The 19,395-nt window shown below is 40.8% G+C and overlaps 1 protein-coding gene and 2 non-coding genes across 7 annotated transcripts in view; all 3 read left to right on the top strand.

The window, feature by feature from the left end:
* The window catches only part of Atf7 (activating transcription factor 7), a 90,907-nt gene that overhangs the window by 62,904 nt on the left and 8,608 nt on the right, over positions 1-19,395 (top strand). For all 5 annotated transcript variants that reach the window (XM_074083492.1, XM_074083491.1, XM_020160304.2 and 2 more), the window contains 8 exons: positions 2,422-2,540; positions 6,343-6,480; positions 9,774-9,931; positions 11,565-11,664; positions 12,181-12,294; positions 12,906-13,058; positions 16,940-17,137; positions 19,190-19,298. In XM_074083492.1, coding sequence (XP_073939593.1) covers positions 2,422-2,540; positions 6,343-6,480; positions 9,774-9,931; positions 11,565-11,664; positions 12,181-12,294; positions 12,906-13,058; positions 16,940-17,137; positions 19,190-19,298 — 1,089 coding nt within the window. The remainder of the gene's footprint in view (positions 1-2,421; positions 2,541-6,342; positions 6,481-9,773; positions 9,932-11,564; positions 11,665-12,180; positions 12,295-12,905; positions 13,059-16,939; positions 17,138-19,189; positions 19,299-19,395) is intronic.
* Positions 4,435-4,541, top strand: LOC141426015 (U6 spliceosomal RNA). Its single transcript, XR_012451129.1, has one exon. It is a non-coding gene; the product is annotated as a U6 spliceosomal RNA (small nuclear RNA).
* Positions 15,813-15,942, top strand: LOC141410588 (small nucleolar RNA SNORA44). The gene has a single exon (XR_012435429.1). It is a non-coding gene; the product is annotated as a small nucleolar RNA SNORA44 (small nucleolar RNA).

Raw genomic sequence — 19,395 nt, 5'->3', positions numbered from 1 at the left:
CAACACCTCCCATAGCACCAAGGGACCAAGCCTTAACACATGGGCACTTGGGAAACACTTATCAAAACTGCAATGTTCTTATTCTTCCTGCTACCTCCCTGTAAAGTCTCCTAGCTGGCCTCCTTGACTAGTCTCACTGTAATCCATCCTGCATACTATTAAAAGGCCTGTCTTCCCTGGATTCTGTTCTGAAGATCACAATTTGTTGTTATCTTCCTATTTTCTTTTACTTTAAGCCTTCACAGACTTTTACTACACCTCCAGCCCTAACATTATATACATCTTACATACATAAAATGGTTACCTTTTGACCTAGACATATTGTTTTCTCCTCATCCATACACAATGACCATACCCTGCTTTTCTTATGCCTTTACCTGCATTACTCCTCTTAGCTTCCAGATGTTCTCTGTCTACAATCTACCGCCACAGGTTATAAATACATGTATATCTACATAAATATAATAAATATGTAAATGTTTATAATAAATCATATATATATATACACACACACACACACACACACACACACACATACACATAAGTACATATCTAAATACCAATCTAAGGCCCAGCTTAAGTCCCACTTATTGAAATCTTTCCTAACAACTCTGGTTGTTAATGTGCCTTCATTTAGTTCCTATAATAATTTTATTCTCCATTTCACATAGCACTTATTTTTGTATACTATGATACTATCTAGGTATATTAGTTTTATTTCCTTAACTAGAAAACATTCTCTTAATTCTCTAGGGAAAGATCCATGTCATATAGTTAAACTGTACTCCTCCCCATCCCCCAAATATATACCCAAGTATATGTGTATAGCACCAAAACACATATGTATTCAGTAAACACTTACTGATTTCTTAGTAATGATCAAAGCAGGCTCAGGGCTTTCTTACATATTTTCAAGCTGTTTGTTCAGGAACCAGAGTCAGCTGAAGGTAAGAAGTCCCTCTCCTGCCATTGCTATGCCCTTAGCTACCCTTCCTGTTCCACTTAAGTTGTGATTTTCTGTGTGCTCTTACTAAAGCACTGTGAGCATAAAGGATGATACTATTCTTGCTCCGGGATGGAGAGAAAGTGTCTTTATCATTAGCCAACCAAAGCTTCCACAGAACCTTTTAAAACTATTTTAGAAGGTAGTGGTAACTTTTATAAACACTAATTCAGAAGAGGTTTTGTTGAAATTTTTAAAAATGTTTCCATGGAAAATCCCACTGGACTATTTCCAATTGATGACACTACAGGAGCAGTTTTAAACCTCAGGTCTCTGATGATCTTGTCCTCTGCTTCCCTTGCCTTCATCCTGTACTTCCCCCATGCTCCCTTTTGCTGCATGCTCACCCCTAGGATGGGTACCTGTTAGAATATAAGCTGCAATCCATGCTGAACTGTACCAAGAACTTGTACACTAGAGAAAAAGACTAAGTCACTGGCCTGTGTCTTTGCTCGTGTCCCAGCCCAGAATAAAGATTAGTGTGGTGTCAAAAAATATATAATTTAAACATTATTCTATTTCTTTTATTCTGTCTAGTTGTTTAGGATAAAAGATGAACCTTTGAGGTGATTAGCATGTCAAGGAAAACCATCATAATAGAAGTAGGATCAAGGAACAAGATTTGACTTTAAAAAAAGCAGGGTGGGGAAAAAGAAGCTCAAATCTGAAATTCAAGTTGCTTGAAAAGTTCCCATGGATTATCAAGAGCCTTCCTGTCCTTAGGAGCAAAGGCACTGTGTTGAGGAAAAGATTTGCACAGCCCCTGTGGGGATATTTTGGCCGGCAAGTCTAAATCCAAATATCCTGGCTTCCGGAATTTGCTCTGGGCCCAGGTCTCTGTGAAATGAGCCCTATTGTTTGCAGTTTCCTTTTCTAGCTCATGATATTGCTGTCTTACTCCCCAGTTCCTGGATTTGCCTAGAATGCCTTCAGAAAGTAATAGACCCACAACTCAGTGAAAAACAAGGCACCACTTCTTATTTGGTAGCTCTAACAAGCAAACTCAGCCATCTGATCCTCAGTTTCTTCTCTTCATCACATTTTATCCCTCTGCTTATTCCTACTCACTTCACATCTAGCAGGGAGTAAGTTTAAAAAGAAAACATTGCTTAACCATATTTGATTTTCAAATGTAGAGGTTTCACAAAACTTCACTTACATAGGTGGTGGTTTTGTTTTATTGTGCTTTCTTTGGGGATAAATGAAAGAAAACCAGACTGAGAGAAAGGTGGGTGTGTGAATAGTTACACAACAAAACATTGTCCTGTCTTCCCACTGCTGGCCTTGAGGCAACACAACACAGACACCCTCTGGTGGTCTAGCACCAGCCTTTACCTACTAGAGTTCAATGAAAGCAAATTCTCCACATAGGAGAATAAAAAGTCAGAACTAAAACAGTTTTCTTTTCATGTCTACAGATCAAACTCCTACTCCGACTAGATTTCTCAAGAACTGCGAGGAGGTGGGGCTCTTCAATGAACTGGCTAGCTCTTTTGAACATGAATTCAAGAAAGCAGCAGATGAGGATGAGAAAAAGGCAAGACTGGGACTTCTGTAAAAAAATAAAACAAAAGAAAAAAACTGTTATTTAGATCTATAGACTTAAGCTATTTTCATTGTGCCTTGGTATAATTTGCTTAGTTGGCTAAAAGACAAAAACTATGGAGTCAGTTCTATTAAACTGAACAACACTCACTAATCCTAGTCAGGCGTCCAGATCTTTAGGAGGGTTCAGATCAGCACCGGTCTGTCTTCACCAAGAATCAGTCCTCCTGTTTTCCAGTGGTGGTGGTAATTCAGTAATCTATTTTTAAAATTACTTATGTTATGAATATATTGAAGATAAAAGATACTCCAACTTTGTTAGGTAACGTTTATTGCCAAGTCCCCCTTTTTTTCTGGACAGATCAGACTTTTCACCTGGATTATTTTTTTTTCATTCAGCTAGCCAACATTTGTTGAATTTCTTCTCTTCTTTGTTTCAGTATATGTGGTTTTTACTTCAGGTAGCTTTCTAGCACTATTCAGGGCATTATAGTTAACAAAGAATGTTTGTAATGCCTTTCAAAGGAGATCAGCCAGGATATTCACCATCCTGAACTATAAATTATGTCGCTTCAAAAACAGTTCAATAAATTGAAGACATTTTTCTTGGAAAAGAGATTTAGTATGAATAATACTTGAAGACTTGAAATAATTGAAGAGCTTTCATATAAAAGAGGGATTACATACTGGACATAGTAGTGCCTGTAATCCCAGCATTCGGAAGAAGGGAGTGAAGCAGGAGGATCTGGAGTCCAAAGCCAGCCTGGGCTACATAGCAAGTTCCAGGTGAGGCTGGGCTACAAAAAAAGAAAAAGGGGATTAAGTTAGTTTTTTGGACAAGAAGGCGCACTAAGTAGAAATAGATACTATCACAAAGTGTATTCAGTTATATGTAGCCACTTAATAACTTAATAATAAGATACTGTAGTAAGGATTAAAATGTTGGACTTCCTTTCAGTCCTGAGGTGCTGTGATTCTGGTTTTATCTTCTATATATTCCACATCCCTAGAGAATTCTTTAGTTTGAAAGACTAGAGGAAATTGTTGAAGAAACAGAGTTAAAAGAAAAAATTTCCCATGGAATAAAGAATTTGTGGGGAAAAGAAAACTGGAAAGACAACAAAATTGGAGAAAGAGGGCAGAATAGGTTCTGCCCGAAAGCGAGGGAGGTATGGGGGTAGAAGGAGAGGGGTGAGGCAGTGGGGAAAGATGGCCTAAACAATGTATGCACATATGAATAAATGAAGAAAAAAAGAAAACTGGAAAGATCAAGCTGGGTGTGGTGGTGTGTGCATGTAATCCCATAAACCCAGCACTTGGGAAGCTAATGCAGGAGGATTGACTACATAGCAAGTTACACAGTGAGATCCTGTCTCAAAAAAAAAAAAAAAAAGAAATATCAAAGTTTACTTACAATTAGAATTCTGGATTGTTCATTGCTATTTAAAATCAGGTCCATATTGCATAATAATTCAGAAAATATTGCAATATCTGTATCCCAAAATATATATTTTAACACATTACTTCACAGTTGCATGGTATGGTGAGGCACGGAATCCCATCAGAATATAGAAAACCCAGGACATAAGAAAAAATTTCCATGAGATTTCTTTCCTTCTAAGAAGAAGATGGCAAGTAAATCAAAATAGTTAAGCCGGACTAGAGGTGTGGGTCAAGTAGTAGAGTGCCTCCTTCGCAAGTGCAAAACCCTGAGTTCAAATCCCAGTTCCATAAAAAAAAAAAAAAGTTACACCTGACTTTTCTATCCAGCTTAAATTCTAGGAATGCAGGATAAAGTATCTTTAACATTGGCATTCCCTCCAAGTTTCCTAGCTTTCTATGAGTTTGTTTACATGCTATTTCCCTTTAACTAAAAGGAAGCAGGGGTGTTCGCTTCGGCAGCACAGATACTAAAATTGGAACGATACAGAGAAGATTAGCATGGCCCCTGCGCAAGGATGACATGCAAATTTGTGAAGCGTTCCATATAAAAGAATAATATTTTTAAAATAAATAAATAAAAGGAAGCAGGGAAACTCAGTATATTTATAGTTTCATTTTCATTTCTTTTTTTTTTGTGAAACAAGGTCTTGCTATGTGGCCTCAAATGCACTAGAATTACAGGCATGTGCCACCATGCGTGGCTTGTGGTTCTACTTTCAAGTGACAGAACTAGCCACAGTCTTGTAGCCATTCTTTTTCCTTTAGAAACCCAGGTTTCTCGTCTCTCAATTACCTCAACTTATGTGGCATAATTTTACCTATAGCATCCCTACCTCACCTCCCTTGCTATTTCCTCTTTCCCTCAAAACAAAATAAAACATAACAGATTGTTTCCACAAGATGTGAGAAATTTTTATACCAAACTCTTCATAGGCAAATTTTTTTTAAAAAATAGCCTCCCTTTAAAAGCTTCAAGTCTTTCCCACTGCCATGTTAGTTCAGTTGATACTTCTGGGAGGCCAGTTTATACTCGGTCAGGCTTTTTCCTCAGTGAGCATCCCTTGATGTTTCTTCCTACCGGTCCAAGGGTGGTCCCTACCTTGCCTTGATGAGAAGTACAGACATAGTGGAAGATTGTCTCCAGGAGTGTTTAATGAGCCTGAAACTTTCCTGAACCACACTTTTCTAGGAGATGCCCCTTGGGAATTTTAAACATTTGGTTGTATTTACTTAGAGGTCTCTCCTTTCCACCAATCTGTATAACTTCAGAGATCTCAGAAGTAGCTAAGTTGGCTCTGTTATCTTAGCAATGAAGAAAAAGTGAGGTAGAAATGAAACTATCATTGCTGTTGCTCACCCTCATCAGATTGGGAAGAAAGAGCCATTACTACTGTCTTTAACATAGTAGATACCAGATTAGTTTACTCAGCCAGCCACCCAGAAGGCCTCTAGGGATTAAGACAGCAAGGGAAGAAGTTAAAAACAGACTCCTCTTTCACCAAGAAACCTAGGATATGGGAAGAATAGAACAAAGGATCCACTTTGTCATGAAACTGAACTGCAGTGCCAAGCCTCCTGTCATGGAGCACTGTCAGAGCTGTTATCTCAGATGGTTTACTGTTCCCTGCAAAGCTATTTACAGCTCCACATTTCTGTGAGGTGACTGCACCATTGCCAAGAAAGTACTCTCTTTACTTTCTGGTTTCTCCAGTCCTGCTCCTAAAACCAAGTCCCATTTCTTTCACTGATCAGATGCTCTGCCTTTTCTTTTTCTGTTATCCCCAAAATGCTATCTGCCTGAACTGACTAACCTCCAGCCCCAGATTTTGAAGTGCTGTCACCATCCAGCATGACATTTTCCTGAGAAAAGATCTTTGTTATCTTATTTGCAGTATTTTAATAGCCAGTTTGTCTTCGTTTGCTTTTGATAATTGGGTAACCCAGTCATTTTGGTTGGCAGAGAACATATTGACAGCTCTACAATGGCCAACAGAACTGGTTGGGAATAAGCAGGGATCATTTTGCTTTCTTGAAAAAAAAAGTTACAGTTGTAATATCTGTTTGAATTTAAATGACATCTCTTCTGTTTGTTTGTTTCCAGGTTTTTATAAGTATTTGCTTACAACTGATATTATCTTCATTTTATGGTTAGGCAAACAGAAGCCTCAGGAGATAAAGTGATTTGGCCAGAATTACACATAAAGCATAGGGCCCACATTTCCTTGACTTCAGTTCAGTGCTTTCACCAGGAGCTGAACAGCCTAGAGAATATGCCCTCATCTTCTAAATGCAGAGATACAGGATTCAACCCAAAGAGAATCATGAACTCTGTTCACTCTCTTTCATAACAGGGTGCTTCTGGGCCCCTTGACATGTCTCTGCCTTCCACACCAGACATCAAAATCAAAGAAGAAGAACCAGTGGAGGTAGACTCATCCCCACCTGACAGTCCTGCCTCTAGTCCCTGTTCCCCACCACTGAAGGAGAAGGTAAAACTCTGTGCCAGGAGTCATCCCAAATGTTTTTGATTCATAAATAGTGTAAGAGGAGGATTGACTGTATTTAGGGAATGGGGTGGGTTTTTGGTTTGATTTTTTGGCGGGGGGTGGGTAGTATGTTGGCTGTGTAGCCCAAAAACTGGCTACTTGTAATCCCAATAAAGTATGTGCTACTACATCTGACTCAAAAGAAATGTTAGTTATTTAGAAGATTTGTATAAATCATACCTATCCTCTCACCCAGAATTCCTACTTCCAAGTGTAATATAAATTAGTGTGTATGTCTAGCAAAAGAAGAATGTTCATAGCAATGTTCTTAATAAGGAGCCAAAAAAAAAAAACCTGGAATCATTCCAAATTTCCATCAACCAAAGCGAATAAATAAGTTGTGGGAGGTGAAGACAGAGTACTTGCTTAGCATGCACAAAGTCCTGATTCAATCCCAGCATAAACAGAATAAATACTGATAGTTTTCTTTTTCTGTTTTCTTTTGGCAGTACTGGGTCTTTGGACTCAGGGCCTTGTGCTTGCTAAACAAGTATCTACCCCATGAACCATGCCTCCAACAAATTCTACTTTATTTCTGAATTGGAATACGACATGGCATTAAAAAAAGAACAAAGTGGGCTGGGGATGTAGCTTAGTGGTAAAGTGCTTGCCTAGCAGCAGGTGCAAGGCCCTGGATTTGATTCCCAGCACTTGCAGGGAAGAAAGTCAAAGAAAGAAAAAAAAAGTGAGTGAATTCATGATTACACAGTAATATAGGCAAATCTCACAAACATATTGAACAACAACAAAAAAAAGTTAAGCCAGCCGGGTACCCGTGGCTCAGGCCTATAATGCTAGTTACTCAGGAGGCAAAGATCAGGAGGATCGCAGTTCAAATCCAGCCCATACAAATAGTGCACTAGACCCTATCTCAAAAACCCTTCATAAAAATAGGGCTGGTGGAGTGACTCAAGGTAAAGGGCCTGAGTTCAAGCCCTAGTACTGCAAAAAAAAAAAAAAAAGTTAGGCTAAGTACTGGTGGTTCACACCTGAAATCGTAGCTACTCATGAGACAGAGATCAGGAGGATCGTAATTTGAAGCCAGCCTGGGCAAATAGTTCATGAAACCGTATCTCAAAAAAACTTATCACAAAAAAAGTGCTGGCAGAGTGGCTCAAGTGGTAAGAGCATCTGCCAAGCAAGCATGAGGACCTGAGTACAAACTACAGTACCACCAAAAAAACAAAAAAAGCTAGCCAGATGCAAAAGTACATACTATATGATTCCATTTACATAAGAGGCAAAAAAAGGCAAAATTATTTAGATATAGAACTCAGAATAGTGTTTGCTAATCAAGGCATGGTAGTGAGTAGGGGTCTATATTTCCAGCTATTCAGGAGTCTGAAGTGGGAAAGTCATCTGAGGCCAGGAGTTTGAGACTAGCCTGGAGCAACTCAGCAAGACCCTGTCTCAAGAAAAAAAATAAGAAATGGGGAGCAGGGATGAGAGGGGAGGCAAAAAAGAGAATAGTGTGTACTTCTCATGAAGTGCATGAATTGGGAATGGATAGAGGAAAATCTGGAGTGCTGAAAATGGTCTCTCCCTGATTTTTTTTTTTGTGGGACTGGGACTTGAACTCAGGGCTTTGCACTTATAAAACAGGAGCTCTACCACTTGAGCCATGCCTCCAATTCATTTTGCTCTGGTTATTTTGGATCTTGAGAGCTATTTGCCTGGGTTGGCCCCCAACCATGATCCTCCTGGTCTCAGCATTTTAAGTAGTTAGTATTACAGGTGTGAGCCACTGGCATCTAACTTAACAATTTTTTTTTTTGTGGTGCTGGGTTTGAACTCAGAGCCTCAGTCTTCCTAAGCGGGTGCTCTACCACTTAAGCCATTTTGCCAGCCCTTTTTTGTGTTGGGTGGCAATCTTTTTTTTTTTTTTTTCCCCAGTATTGGGTTTGAACTCGGGGCCTACACCTTTAGCCACTCCACCAACCCTTTTTGTGTGAAGAGTTTTTTTGAGATAGAGTCTTACAAACTATTTGCCCAGGCTGGCTTCAAGTTGTGATCCTCCTGATCTCTGCCTCCTGAGTAGCTAGAATTACAGGCATGAGCCACCAGCACCCAGCAACAATCATTATTTTTAAAGAATACTTTGTAATGGAATTTGTTGAAGTATAGTATGCATGCAGAAAAGTACATAAATTGTAAGTATATAGCTCACTGAATTTTCACAAAATTAATAGCCTATAGTAGCCAGCACCAGATGAAAAACAGATACTATCAGAACCTCAGAAGCCCCCTTATGTTTCCTCCAATCTCTACTTCTCTACTAGTGGTTAATTTTAACATTCACTGTGGATAGAACATCATACCTCCATCTTACCTGCCTCCAAATTTGATTTGATAACTTCTCAATGTATCTGTAAACATTACAGCATCCCATGGGATATTTCTTTCAGCAACCAAGGCTTAGAGACTGTCTAGGGATGCTTAAAGTTTCCATAGCCCTTTTTTTTAAGGAGTCTATAGGAGAAGTATACTGGGTTGCCCTTATCACCAGAATACCTGCCTGCCTTTTCCCTTTGGAGGTCAGAGGACATATGAGCATCAAGTTTAGAATGAGAGTATCTAGACTGTGAAAAATCATAACAGTCCCTAGAATTCATATGGTACTATAGTGCATCTCCAAAGATTTTAAGTGATTGTCCAACTGTCATCTCATTTACATAGCCATCATCCTTGAAAAAGAGATAGCTAAGAGATTTGTGTGTGTGTGTGTGTGCGCGCGCGTGGTATTGCGGTTTGAACTCAAGGCCTCCTGCTTGTTAGGCAAGTCCTCTACTACGTTAGCCACACACCACAGCCCTTTGTTGCTTTAGTTATTTTTCATGGGGTTTCACGTTTTTGCTTGAGGCAAAAATCTCAGACTGCAATCCTCCTACCTAGGCTGTCTGTGTAGCTGGGATTATAGGCAAATACCACCATACCTGGCTTGTTTTGGGGTCTTGCTGACTTTTTTGCCCAGGCTAGCCTCGAACCATGGTCCTTCCGATCTCCACCTCCAGAGTAGCTGGAATTACAGCTACTCTGTAGCTAAGAGATCTTAAATCAGCATTCCTACTGAATGAGTGAGTGAAGTATAGGTGCATGATTATGATGGAATCAGGTCATGAATTACATAAGTGACTGTTTTGCTCTTTTCAATAAATCCATACTAAATTTTACCAGCTATGTATTTTCCTATAAGCAGTCCTTAAAGCATTTTTGATCTGTTGGTCTCTTTTTCCTAGGAGGTTGCCCCAAAGCCTGTTGTGATCTCTACCCCCACACCCACCATTGTACGTCCTGGCTCCCTGCCTCTCCACTTAGGCTATGATCCACTTCATCCAACCCTTCCCTCCCCAACCTCCGTCATCACACAGGCTCCACCATCCAGCAGGCAAATTGGGTAAGTAAAGAGAGTAGAGAGATACGTGAAGCTTAAATCTGTTTCTGTCTCATGAAATTATTTAATGAAATGTGAACTGTTTTGTTGGTGGTGTGTTAGTTTTAGCTTTTTGAGACAGGGTCCCAGCATGTAGCCAGGGCTGAACTCAAACTCTGCATTCTCCTGCCTCTGCCTCCTGAGTGCTAGGATTACAGAAGTGCACCACCATACCTGACTCCAGGAACTATTTTTGCATACTCAAGGAAAATGAATTGTTGAGATTGTTTCTCAAAATAAAATTTTCCATATGGGTGTGGTAGCACATTATAATCCCAGCACTCAGAAGTTTGAGGCAGGAGGATCATGAGTTTAAGGCCAGCCTGGACTACATAGCAAGACCCTGTCTCAAAATAAAAGCTCAGTGCCTGTAATCCTAGCTACTCAGAAGGCAGAGATCAGGAGAATCACAATTGGAATCCAGCCCTGAGCGAATAGTTTGAGACCCTATCTCGAAAAAAAACATCATAAAAAAGGGCTCATGGAGTGACTCAGGTGGTAGAGCACCTGCCTAGTAAGTGGAAGGCCCTGAGTTCAAACCCCAGTTCCACCAAAAATACACACATATATACACACATACATATATACATATATACAGAATATTTACCTTTTTTACTAGACAAGCAATATTTGATGGAGGGAAAGAGTAATGCATTCATAATTTGAGGGTTTAATACTTTTGTAATATAAAAAGATGAATCCTTAAAACTATAGGAAATTCATCATAGTGGTGGAAGCCAGATCAGGAAATATATTGAATTCTCAGTTTGATATCCTACAGACTGAATTAAAGGCTAGAACCCATTACGTCATCTTTTTGAAACTAGTGCTTCCCCTAGTTAAGTTTTTTTGTCTTTACATCTCTAATTTTGTTTAGTTATCTTCACTCCTGGGATGGCCTATACAGGTTTCCTGATGGGATGACTTAAATTTCTACCCCAAGTCCCCATGGGTTAAGAGGCTGTCAGATATCAGCTTCTTAAAACTTATTCTCTGGACCCACTAGGAAAAATAAAAAAGGATAACTTCTTTTTGGGGAAGGAGAATAAAACATGGAAAGAAACAAGAGAAACTTACTCTGATTTGACCACTGTATAACATAATTCATCTTTGCAAAATGACAACTTTGTTCCTTCTCTTTTTTGCCTAAAGCAAGACTTATACATATCAGTGATGGGATGTTTAACTCTAAACCCATAATGGGATTAGCTCTCTACCCATTGAGTTTGCTTAATTTTCAAGGTATAAAGATTTCGCCAGGCTGAGGGTGTAGCTCAGTGGCAGTGTGCTTTGCCTAGCATGTCCAAGGCTCTTGGTTTGACCCCCAGCTCCTCAGGGGAAAAAAAAAGAAAAGGAGAGGAGAGGGGAGGGAAGGGGAAGGAAGGGGAGGGGAAGGGAGAGGAGAAGAGAGAAGGAAAAAGAACAGACTGTCATTTCTCTCCATCTGTTTTTCCCATCTCAAAGAGGGTGTCAAGATTTTATAGTGCTGCTCTATACCTTCCCTAACTACAGAAGACTACAAAATCTGCTCTAATTATGGAAGACCCATAGGCAAAAGATCTGTATTGTGAGCATTTTACTTCATGTCTCCTTGTAGGTCTCCTACTGGCTCCCTCCCTCTTGTCATGCATCTTGCTAATGGACAGACCATGCCTGTGCTTCCAGGGCCTCCAGTACAGATGCCTTCTGTTATATCGGTGAGTTCTATAGTTGGGGCAGCCAACCCTACCAACACACTAATCCCTCTCTTCCACCTGAATGTTCAGAAACAGAGGGCCCTGGAGAAATGTGGGCTCTAGTCTATATTAGCTGAGCGTGATAGCCTGCCCAAACTCTTGGTAACCTCTGCCAATCCAGCACTGTGGAGCACTAAACAAAGACTCATCTGGACAATTGGCTCCTAGTCTAGGAATTGATCTTGCCAGCTCTGCTGATTGGTTGATTTCACTTGGCACATAGCTTCTCCCAAATTGCTCACTACTTTCTTCAAGATACAGCCCCAGCCTTTTCCATAGAAATTGTCCCAGCAGTGAAGGATTAGATCTCCTATCCTGTGATGCTCCATAGGTGATGGTATTTCCCAAACTGTCCCAGCATGCCCTAAAGGCAGGTTGCACAGAACAGACCCTGGCATATTAATCTCAGAAGCACTTCATTTTGGAAAACCAATAGTATTATGTCTCCTTCTGGTTTTTGGTCCTTTTCTTGATCAGCTGGCCAGACCTGTGTCCATGGTGCCCAACATTCCTGGAATCCCTGGTCCACCAGTTAATAGCAGTGGCTCCATTTCTCCCTCTGGCCACCCTATGCCATCAGAAGCCAAGATGGTGAGTACATCCCAGCCTGGGGTAATGTTCGCCCTTCTGAAAGAAATGGTTATCAGTCTAGGTTTTTCAAGTGAGCTGAGCAAAAGATCTTCTGGGGCTCGTGAAAGCTAAGGACACCCTACTGTGGGGCTTGGAAAAGACCCTGATTCATGATTCTCATCTTCTCTCCCCACCTTTAGAGCCTGGTACATAGACCATGGCAGCGAAAACAAGCAGCACAGATTGTTTGGAATGGAACACTTGCCATTTTAGTTCCAGGGTGACAGATGGAGGGTGGGTTAGTGGGCAGGGGAGCTGGCCAAGAGGTGAATAGCTGCGTACCCAGCAACTGGCTGGGTTCCAGGAGAGAGCTTTCATCTGGACTCTATTGCTTCAACAACCCTCAGCCCCCAACTGTGCCCAGGATGATAGCCAGGGAACAGAGTAGGCATTTTAGGGATCCAGGTGCATTTTCTCTCCCTGTCATTTTCTTTTAATTCCTCCGTTAAAAGAAAATTGGAGTGGAAATTTTAACTATCTGTTAGGTCAGTAATCAAGTCTAAGCCCATCCGTCTCACCTATAATAGAATCTCACCCTTGACAAGCTTTTTTTTTTAAATCTTTCCTCACAGAGACTAAAAGCCACCCTAACTCACCAAGTCTCCTCAATCAATGGTGGTTGTGGAATGGTAGTGGGTACTGCCAGCACCATGGTGACAGCCCGTCCAGAGCAGAGTCAGATCCTCATCCAGCACCCTGATGCCCCATCTCCTGCCCAGCCACAGGTCAGTTGAGCCCTTTAATGGGGGAATCAGTTGCATTATCCTTACTGTTTATGTCATATTTGTTTTTCAAGGAACAGGAAATTGAAGAACAGATTTCAGCTTTCTAGGTATCTTCCTGCTACTTGGTTCTTGTTGACAGCTTGCAGCAAAACACCATTTTTTAATTTTTTTTTATTTATTTATTTTTTTTTTTGCAGTACTGGGGTTTGAACTCAGGGCCTACAGTTTGAGCCACTTCACCAGCCTTTTTTTTTTGTGGTAGGTATTTTCAAACTGTTTGCCCATACTGGCTTCAAACCAATATCCTCCTGATCTTTACCTCCTGAATAGCTAGGACTACAGGCATGAGCCACCGGCACCCAGCTAAACACACCATTCTTTGTGTTAGATGTACATTCAAACAAACTGAATAACACAGAGCTGTTGCAGAGGACTCCATTTTTGTTTTTTTCCATGTATGAATGATGTCTTAATGTATCTGCAGAATCCTATGAACTGACAAAATCTCACCTCAAGCCACATTATACCCTAATCAAAGGAGGCTCCCCTAGTGTCTTTCTCACTAGTCTAACAAAGACTAGGCATCGTGGCTTACATTTGTAATCCCAGCTACCTCAGAGGCCAGTGGTCTACTATCTGAGGCCAGCCACAGATAAAAATGGGAGCCCTTATCTGAAAAATAAAGCAAAAAAGGGGTGGGGGTGTGGCTCAAGTGATGGAATGTCTCCCTAGCAAGCACAAGGCCTTCCAAACTCCAGACCCACCAAAAAAAGAAAATACACTGGACATGGTGGTGCATACTATAATGTGATGCTACCGTAGGAAGATGGCTCAGTCAAAAAATAAGAAAACACACAGAGCTAGGTGCTAGTGGCTCATGCCTGTAATCCTAGCTCCTTGGGAGACTGAGATACAGAGGGTTATGGTTCAAGGCTAGTCCAGGCAAATATTTCGTGAGACCCCCATCTCCAAAATAACTAAAGCAAAATGGACTGGAAATGTGGCTCAAGTGGTACAGCACCTGTTTTGCAAGCAAAAGCCCTGAGTTCAAACCCCAGGCCCACCAAAAAAAAAAAGAAGAAAATACAGTGGACATGGTGGTGCACACCTATAATCCTAGAACTCAGGGAAAGGAAGCCAGGAGCTTCGTGAGTTCCAGGCCAGCCTGGGCTACATAGCAAGTTCCAAGCCAGCCAAGGCATAGTGAAGCCCTGTCCCAAAAATAAATAATAAATTACTTAATTAAATAAACAAAACCAAAAAGCACGTTCTCATTACCAATTCAGTCTCCTTTTATCATAGAGAAATAAAAATTCTTAAAAAAAAAAAACAGAGGGCTCCCATTTAGTTACCTGGTTCTCTTCTCAAGAAGGTCTCAGCTTTAACAAGATTCTTTGGAAACAATAGGCTTCAGTTTTCATAATAGTCTGCATTGGACAGGTGACATGAAATTGTTTTCTAGAGTTACATTCTTTGCCCAGTCCCTCTCTTCCTGATGTCACCACCTGCTTCATCAGTTACCACCACATGTCCAAACATTTCATGGCCATATGCTCCCTTAAAGCTTGGCCAATAACAAGCTTTCATTTGATTTTTCTTATTAGAAGCTAAGCCTGCCCACCCTCCTGAACCCCATCACCTCTCAAGCCAGCCAGTCCTAGAAACGGCAAAGCAGCAGCCTCCTGCCAAGCTGTGCTGCTTTTCCTCTTGGAAAAAAAGATGTGGCTTCCTTTTTAGTCACCACTAATTCCTTTTCTTCTCACTCTTACCTTCTCTTGGCCTATTCTTTCACTTCCACTCCAAGTGAGTTACTGAACTACCTATGAGAGAACAGGAACTTACCCTTCCTTTTCCCCCTTTGAAAACACTAATCTTTACCTGTGCTTCTATGAGCTCAGAACAGAGAAAGTTAAAATTCTTGGAAGAATTTTGTGATTTTTGTTTTGTTTTGAGACAGGGTCTTGATATGTAGTCTAGGCTAGCCTCAAACTCACAGACCTCCTGCCATAGCCTCCAGAGTGCTGGAATTACAGGTTTATACCACCACTTCCAGCTGAATTTCTTAAAGAAAGGGTCTTCTCTCAGAACAATGATTGAAGGCCTCTAGTTCATTAAATGAATTTTAAATTTCCTCTCCATTTTTTTAATTTTTGGTGGTACTAGGGTTTGAACTCGGCCTTGCTCTTGCTAGGCACTCTACCACTTGAGCCATTCCACAAGCCCTTTTTTGTGTTGAGTATTTTTGCGATAGGGTATCTAGAACTATTTGCCCAGGACTGGCTTTGAACGGTGATCCTCCTGATCTCTGCCTCCTGAGTAGCTAGGATTATAGGAATGAGCCACTAGTATCCAGCGTCCATTTTTTTTTCTTTTAGGAGAGATAATATTAATTTGAATAAATAGAATAATCTAATTAATTAATGGAGAACACAATTCAGTAGGACTTGAGTAGAAAATTCCATTGTTTTGATAGTTCATGCTTGTTTTCATAAAACTGGTAAGAGCACTGGCACTGGGGAAATGCTAAAATAAATATTCCTACTAGCAACAGATCAAGAAGAATTTACTTTTGGCATTGCTTTATATTATATAGTTTCTTCTCCACAGATGGTTGACCTTTCTTCATTTTGCTAAATTTTGGCTGCTCTCATAGTCTAACTTGTCTATATACATACTAACTATCAGAAAAGGAAGGTGAGCCAAGTTTTAGTGACAAGGGACTTCAGTATGAAGTTTAAAAACAAAAGACAATAATAGCATGTTTCCAAGGGCTATGGATGCTTGTGGCCATGGGATCTCCCAACTATGCAAAAGCAATCTGGAAAGTGTTTGACAGCTCAGGTCACCACAGTACCTTCAGTTGCCACTTATCTTTCCTATAATAGAAAAAAAAAATAAAAAGACAAGCCCAACATGGTAGTACACAACTATAATACCAGTACTTGGGAGGTAGAAGCACAATAGCAAATTTAAGGCCATCCTGGGCTACATAGCAAGACTCTGTCTCATTAAAAACAAGAACAACAACAAAAAAAAAAAACAAAGGCGCTCTATTGTCAGTTTACAAAGGAATTAAGCGGTTTTTTTCTGTTTACAAGCAAAACAGAGGGGTGCTGAGTTGAGGATGATTAAGTACTGATTATAAACAAAAAGAATATACTGGGTTGGGAATGTAACTCAGTGGTAGAATGCTTACCTAGCATGTGCAAGGCCCTGAGTTCCATCCCACCATTGAAAAAAAAAAAAAATCCCTATCTCTCCATAATAGCCTATATCTCACTGCTAGAGAAGTAAACAGAAATATTTTTTGTCCTTTTCTGAAACTTGGTAGCGCATGCAGTTGTATGTATAGATTGCTTGTCCAAATTGGTGATTCTCAAACTTTACTTCAGTCTCCATAAAATAGTTCATCACCCTGCCCACAATTCTGAATTCCCTGACTACAAGATTCCCTACATTAAGAAACAAAAAGCGGTCCCAGTTTCATTCCCTCTGTGTCTCAGAAATAATCAGTTTCCAGCTGAAGTGTTTCTTGTCTAAGAACAGTGCTGAGAAAGGTGGAGGCAGTGGGATGTAGAAGGAAACACTACTTACTCCAGAAGAGAAGTGGAGGGACATAGTGATAAGACTTGCTGGTGTTACCAGAGACTGGGATATCCCTTTACCAGATCTCTACCAGACTTCGCGAATCTACTTAGCATCAGGTTTGATTTGAGAAGGACTGATGTGCCCTTCAAGACCCCTTTCTCTTCTTGCCACCAACTCTTGTAATCCCAGCATTGAGGAAGTTGAAGCAGGAGAATCACAAATTCAAGGCTAGTCTAGACTACCTAGTAAGATCCTGTCTCAAAACAAACATTTCTCCTCTTCGCCAACAACAGGTCTCTCCAGCCCAGCCCACTCCTAGTACTGGGGGACGCCGGAGGCGCACAGTGGATGAAGATCCGGATGAGCGGCGGCAGCGCTTCCTGGAGCGGAACCGAGCTGCAGCCTCCCGCTGCCGCCAAAAGCGGAAGTTGTGGGTATCCTCCCTGGAGAAGAAGGCAGAGGAACTCACTTCTCAGAACATTCAGCTGAGTGTGAGTGGGTCCTGGCTGACTGTTGGGATTGTTGAATCTAGAAAGTGGAGTTAAGTCAGAAAAAAGGTGCTACCATATAATAGAAGATGGTAGTTCTTCAAGTAGGATAGATCCAGAAGTTGTAACAGAAAGTGCAGAATTTCTTAACAGAGTTGAGACCTCTTTCCTAGCACCTTTCACCTCCAGGTCTGTCACTAGAATGAGTCATTCATAGACCCACTTGGGGGCTAGGGATGTAGGTGCATGGCAGAGCACTTGCAAATGGAGGCCCTGGGTTCATCCGCAGTACCATAAAAACAAAACCCATAGACCTATTTGGGTGAAGGAAATTAGATTAAGCACCTCAGGGTCCTCTTTTAAATCATCAGTAGAGGGCTGGGGTTGTGGCTCAAGTGGTAAAATGCCTGCTTAGCAAGTGTGAGACACTTGAGTTCAAACCCCAGTACCACAAAAAAAAAAAAAAAAAAAAATAGAATCTGACTGGGGCCATGGTACACTCAACAAAAACTGTGTTTAGCCTAAATAATGCAGCTTCATACAAGAAAGAAAGAAGCTGGGCCTAGTGGCACACATCTATAATCCTAGCACCCAGAATGCTAAGCCAGGATGATTGTGAGTTCCAGGCCAGCCTTGAGTACACAGTGAGACCCTATCTTGAATGAAAGAAAGAAAGAGGAAGGAGAGGAGGGGAGTGAAGGGGAGGAGAAACAAAGGGGGAAAGGGGAGGTGGGGAGAGAGAAAGGGAAAGGAAGAACCACCACAAGCACAAATAAGACAATTATAATCCAGACATTGTCTTGAATATTATTTTCCCTTCAGATTATTAAAATGTTTAATTACAGGTATGCATGATATTTCACACCTGTAATCCTAGCTACTTGGGAGGTAGAGATAGCAAGGATTGAGGTTTGAGACCAGCCCAGGCAAAAAGTTAGAGCCATTTCAACAAATAAACTGGAAGTGGTGGTACATGCCTGTGATCCCAACTACGCAGGAGGTATAGGTAGGAGGATTACAGTCCATGCCAGCCAGGGCAGAAATGCAAGACCCTGTCTGAAAAATAAAGCATAAGCCAGTGGCTCACGTCTGTAACCCTAGCTACTCAGGAGGCAGAAATCAGGAGGATTGAGGTTCAAAACCAGCCTGGGCAAGTAGTTTGCGAGCCCCTATCTCAAAAAAAGGCCATCACAAAAAAGGGCTGGTAGAGTGATTCAAGGTGTAGGTCCAGAGTTCAAGCCCCAGTACCACAAAAATAAATAAATAAAAAATAAAGCATAAAAGGACTGGGGGCATGACTCAAGTTATAGTACCTGCCTAGCAAGGACAAGACCCTAAGTCAAACCCCAGTATTTCCAAAAAAGGGGGAGGGATTAATATATAAATATGTTTATATTATCTTACACACAGACTAAACGCAAAGTCCCTTTTTAATATACTTCCACAGCCCATTCTCTTCCCTGAAAATAAATCATGTATACCTGCCAAATGTATTTCTAAATTTTTTCACTTACAGTTTTTGTGTAGGAATTGGAGGGACTGTGAGTTGGTTCAGACATAAATGGTTTAAGAGTATCTTCTAGAGACCTGGCTATGGATAAGGAAGATCTGCCTCATTAAGTAGCTGTAGAATATTACATTCTGAGTATGGTAGCATCATATAGTATGGGTGCTGATACTGTTCATTAGAACAATAATGTTGCAGTGAACATCGCATGTGCTTCAATAGCTCTGTTAAACAGAACTATGGCTAGAAGTAGGTTTTCTTAGTCGAACAGCATATGCATTACTAATTTTAGTATACTCATATTTATCTTAAGTACAAGTAATTTTTTTCTTTTACAAGTCCTTATTTTCACGGTAGGCAACTGCTGTCATTGAATTCATGACTGTACTGGCCCTGGGCTATCTGAAGACTTGCTGGATCAGGAGTCATGTTCCAGTTTAGGGAAGAAAATCCAGGGAGCATTCTGCCCTCACTCTGGAAATAGCCACTGGAAGTCTAGAAGCAGAGGATGAATTTTCTTGATACTCTTTTCTTCCCTCCACCCTCAGAATGAAGTCACATTACTACGCAATGAGGTGGCTCAGTTGAAACAGCTGCTGTTAGCTCATAAAGACTGCCCAGTCACTGCACTACAGAAAAAGACTCAAGGCTATTTAGGTGAGTGGCTCACAGCCTAAGCAAAACCAATCAGTAAACTGCACAAACTGAGTGTCACAACTGTTTATAACCCCATCTTAACTATGCTGGGAACTCT

Source organism: Castor canadensis, chromosome 8 (assembly GCF_047511655.1).
Source record: "Castor canadensis chromosome 8, mCasCan1.hap1v2, whole genome shotgun sequence".
Taxonomy (NCBI): Eukaryota; Metazoa; Chordata; class Mammalia; order Rodentia; family Castoridae; genus Castor; species Castor canadensis.
The sequence above is the reverse complement of the archived record's forward strand: the minus strand, read 5'-3'. Positions and strand labels throughout refer to the sequence as shown.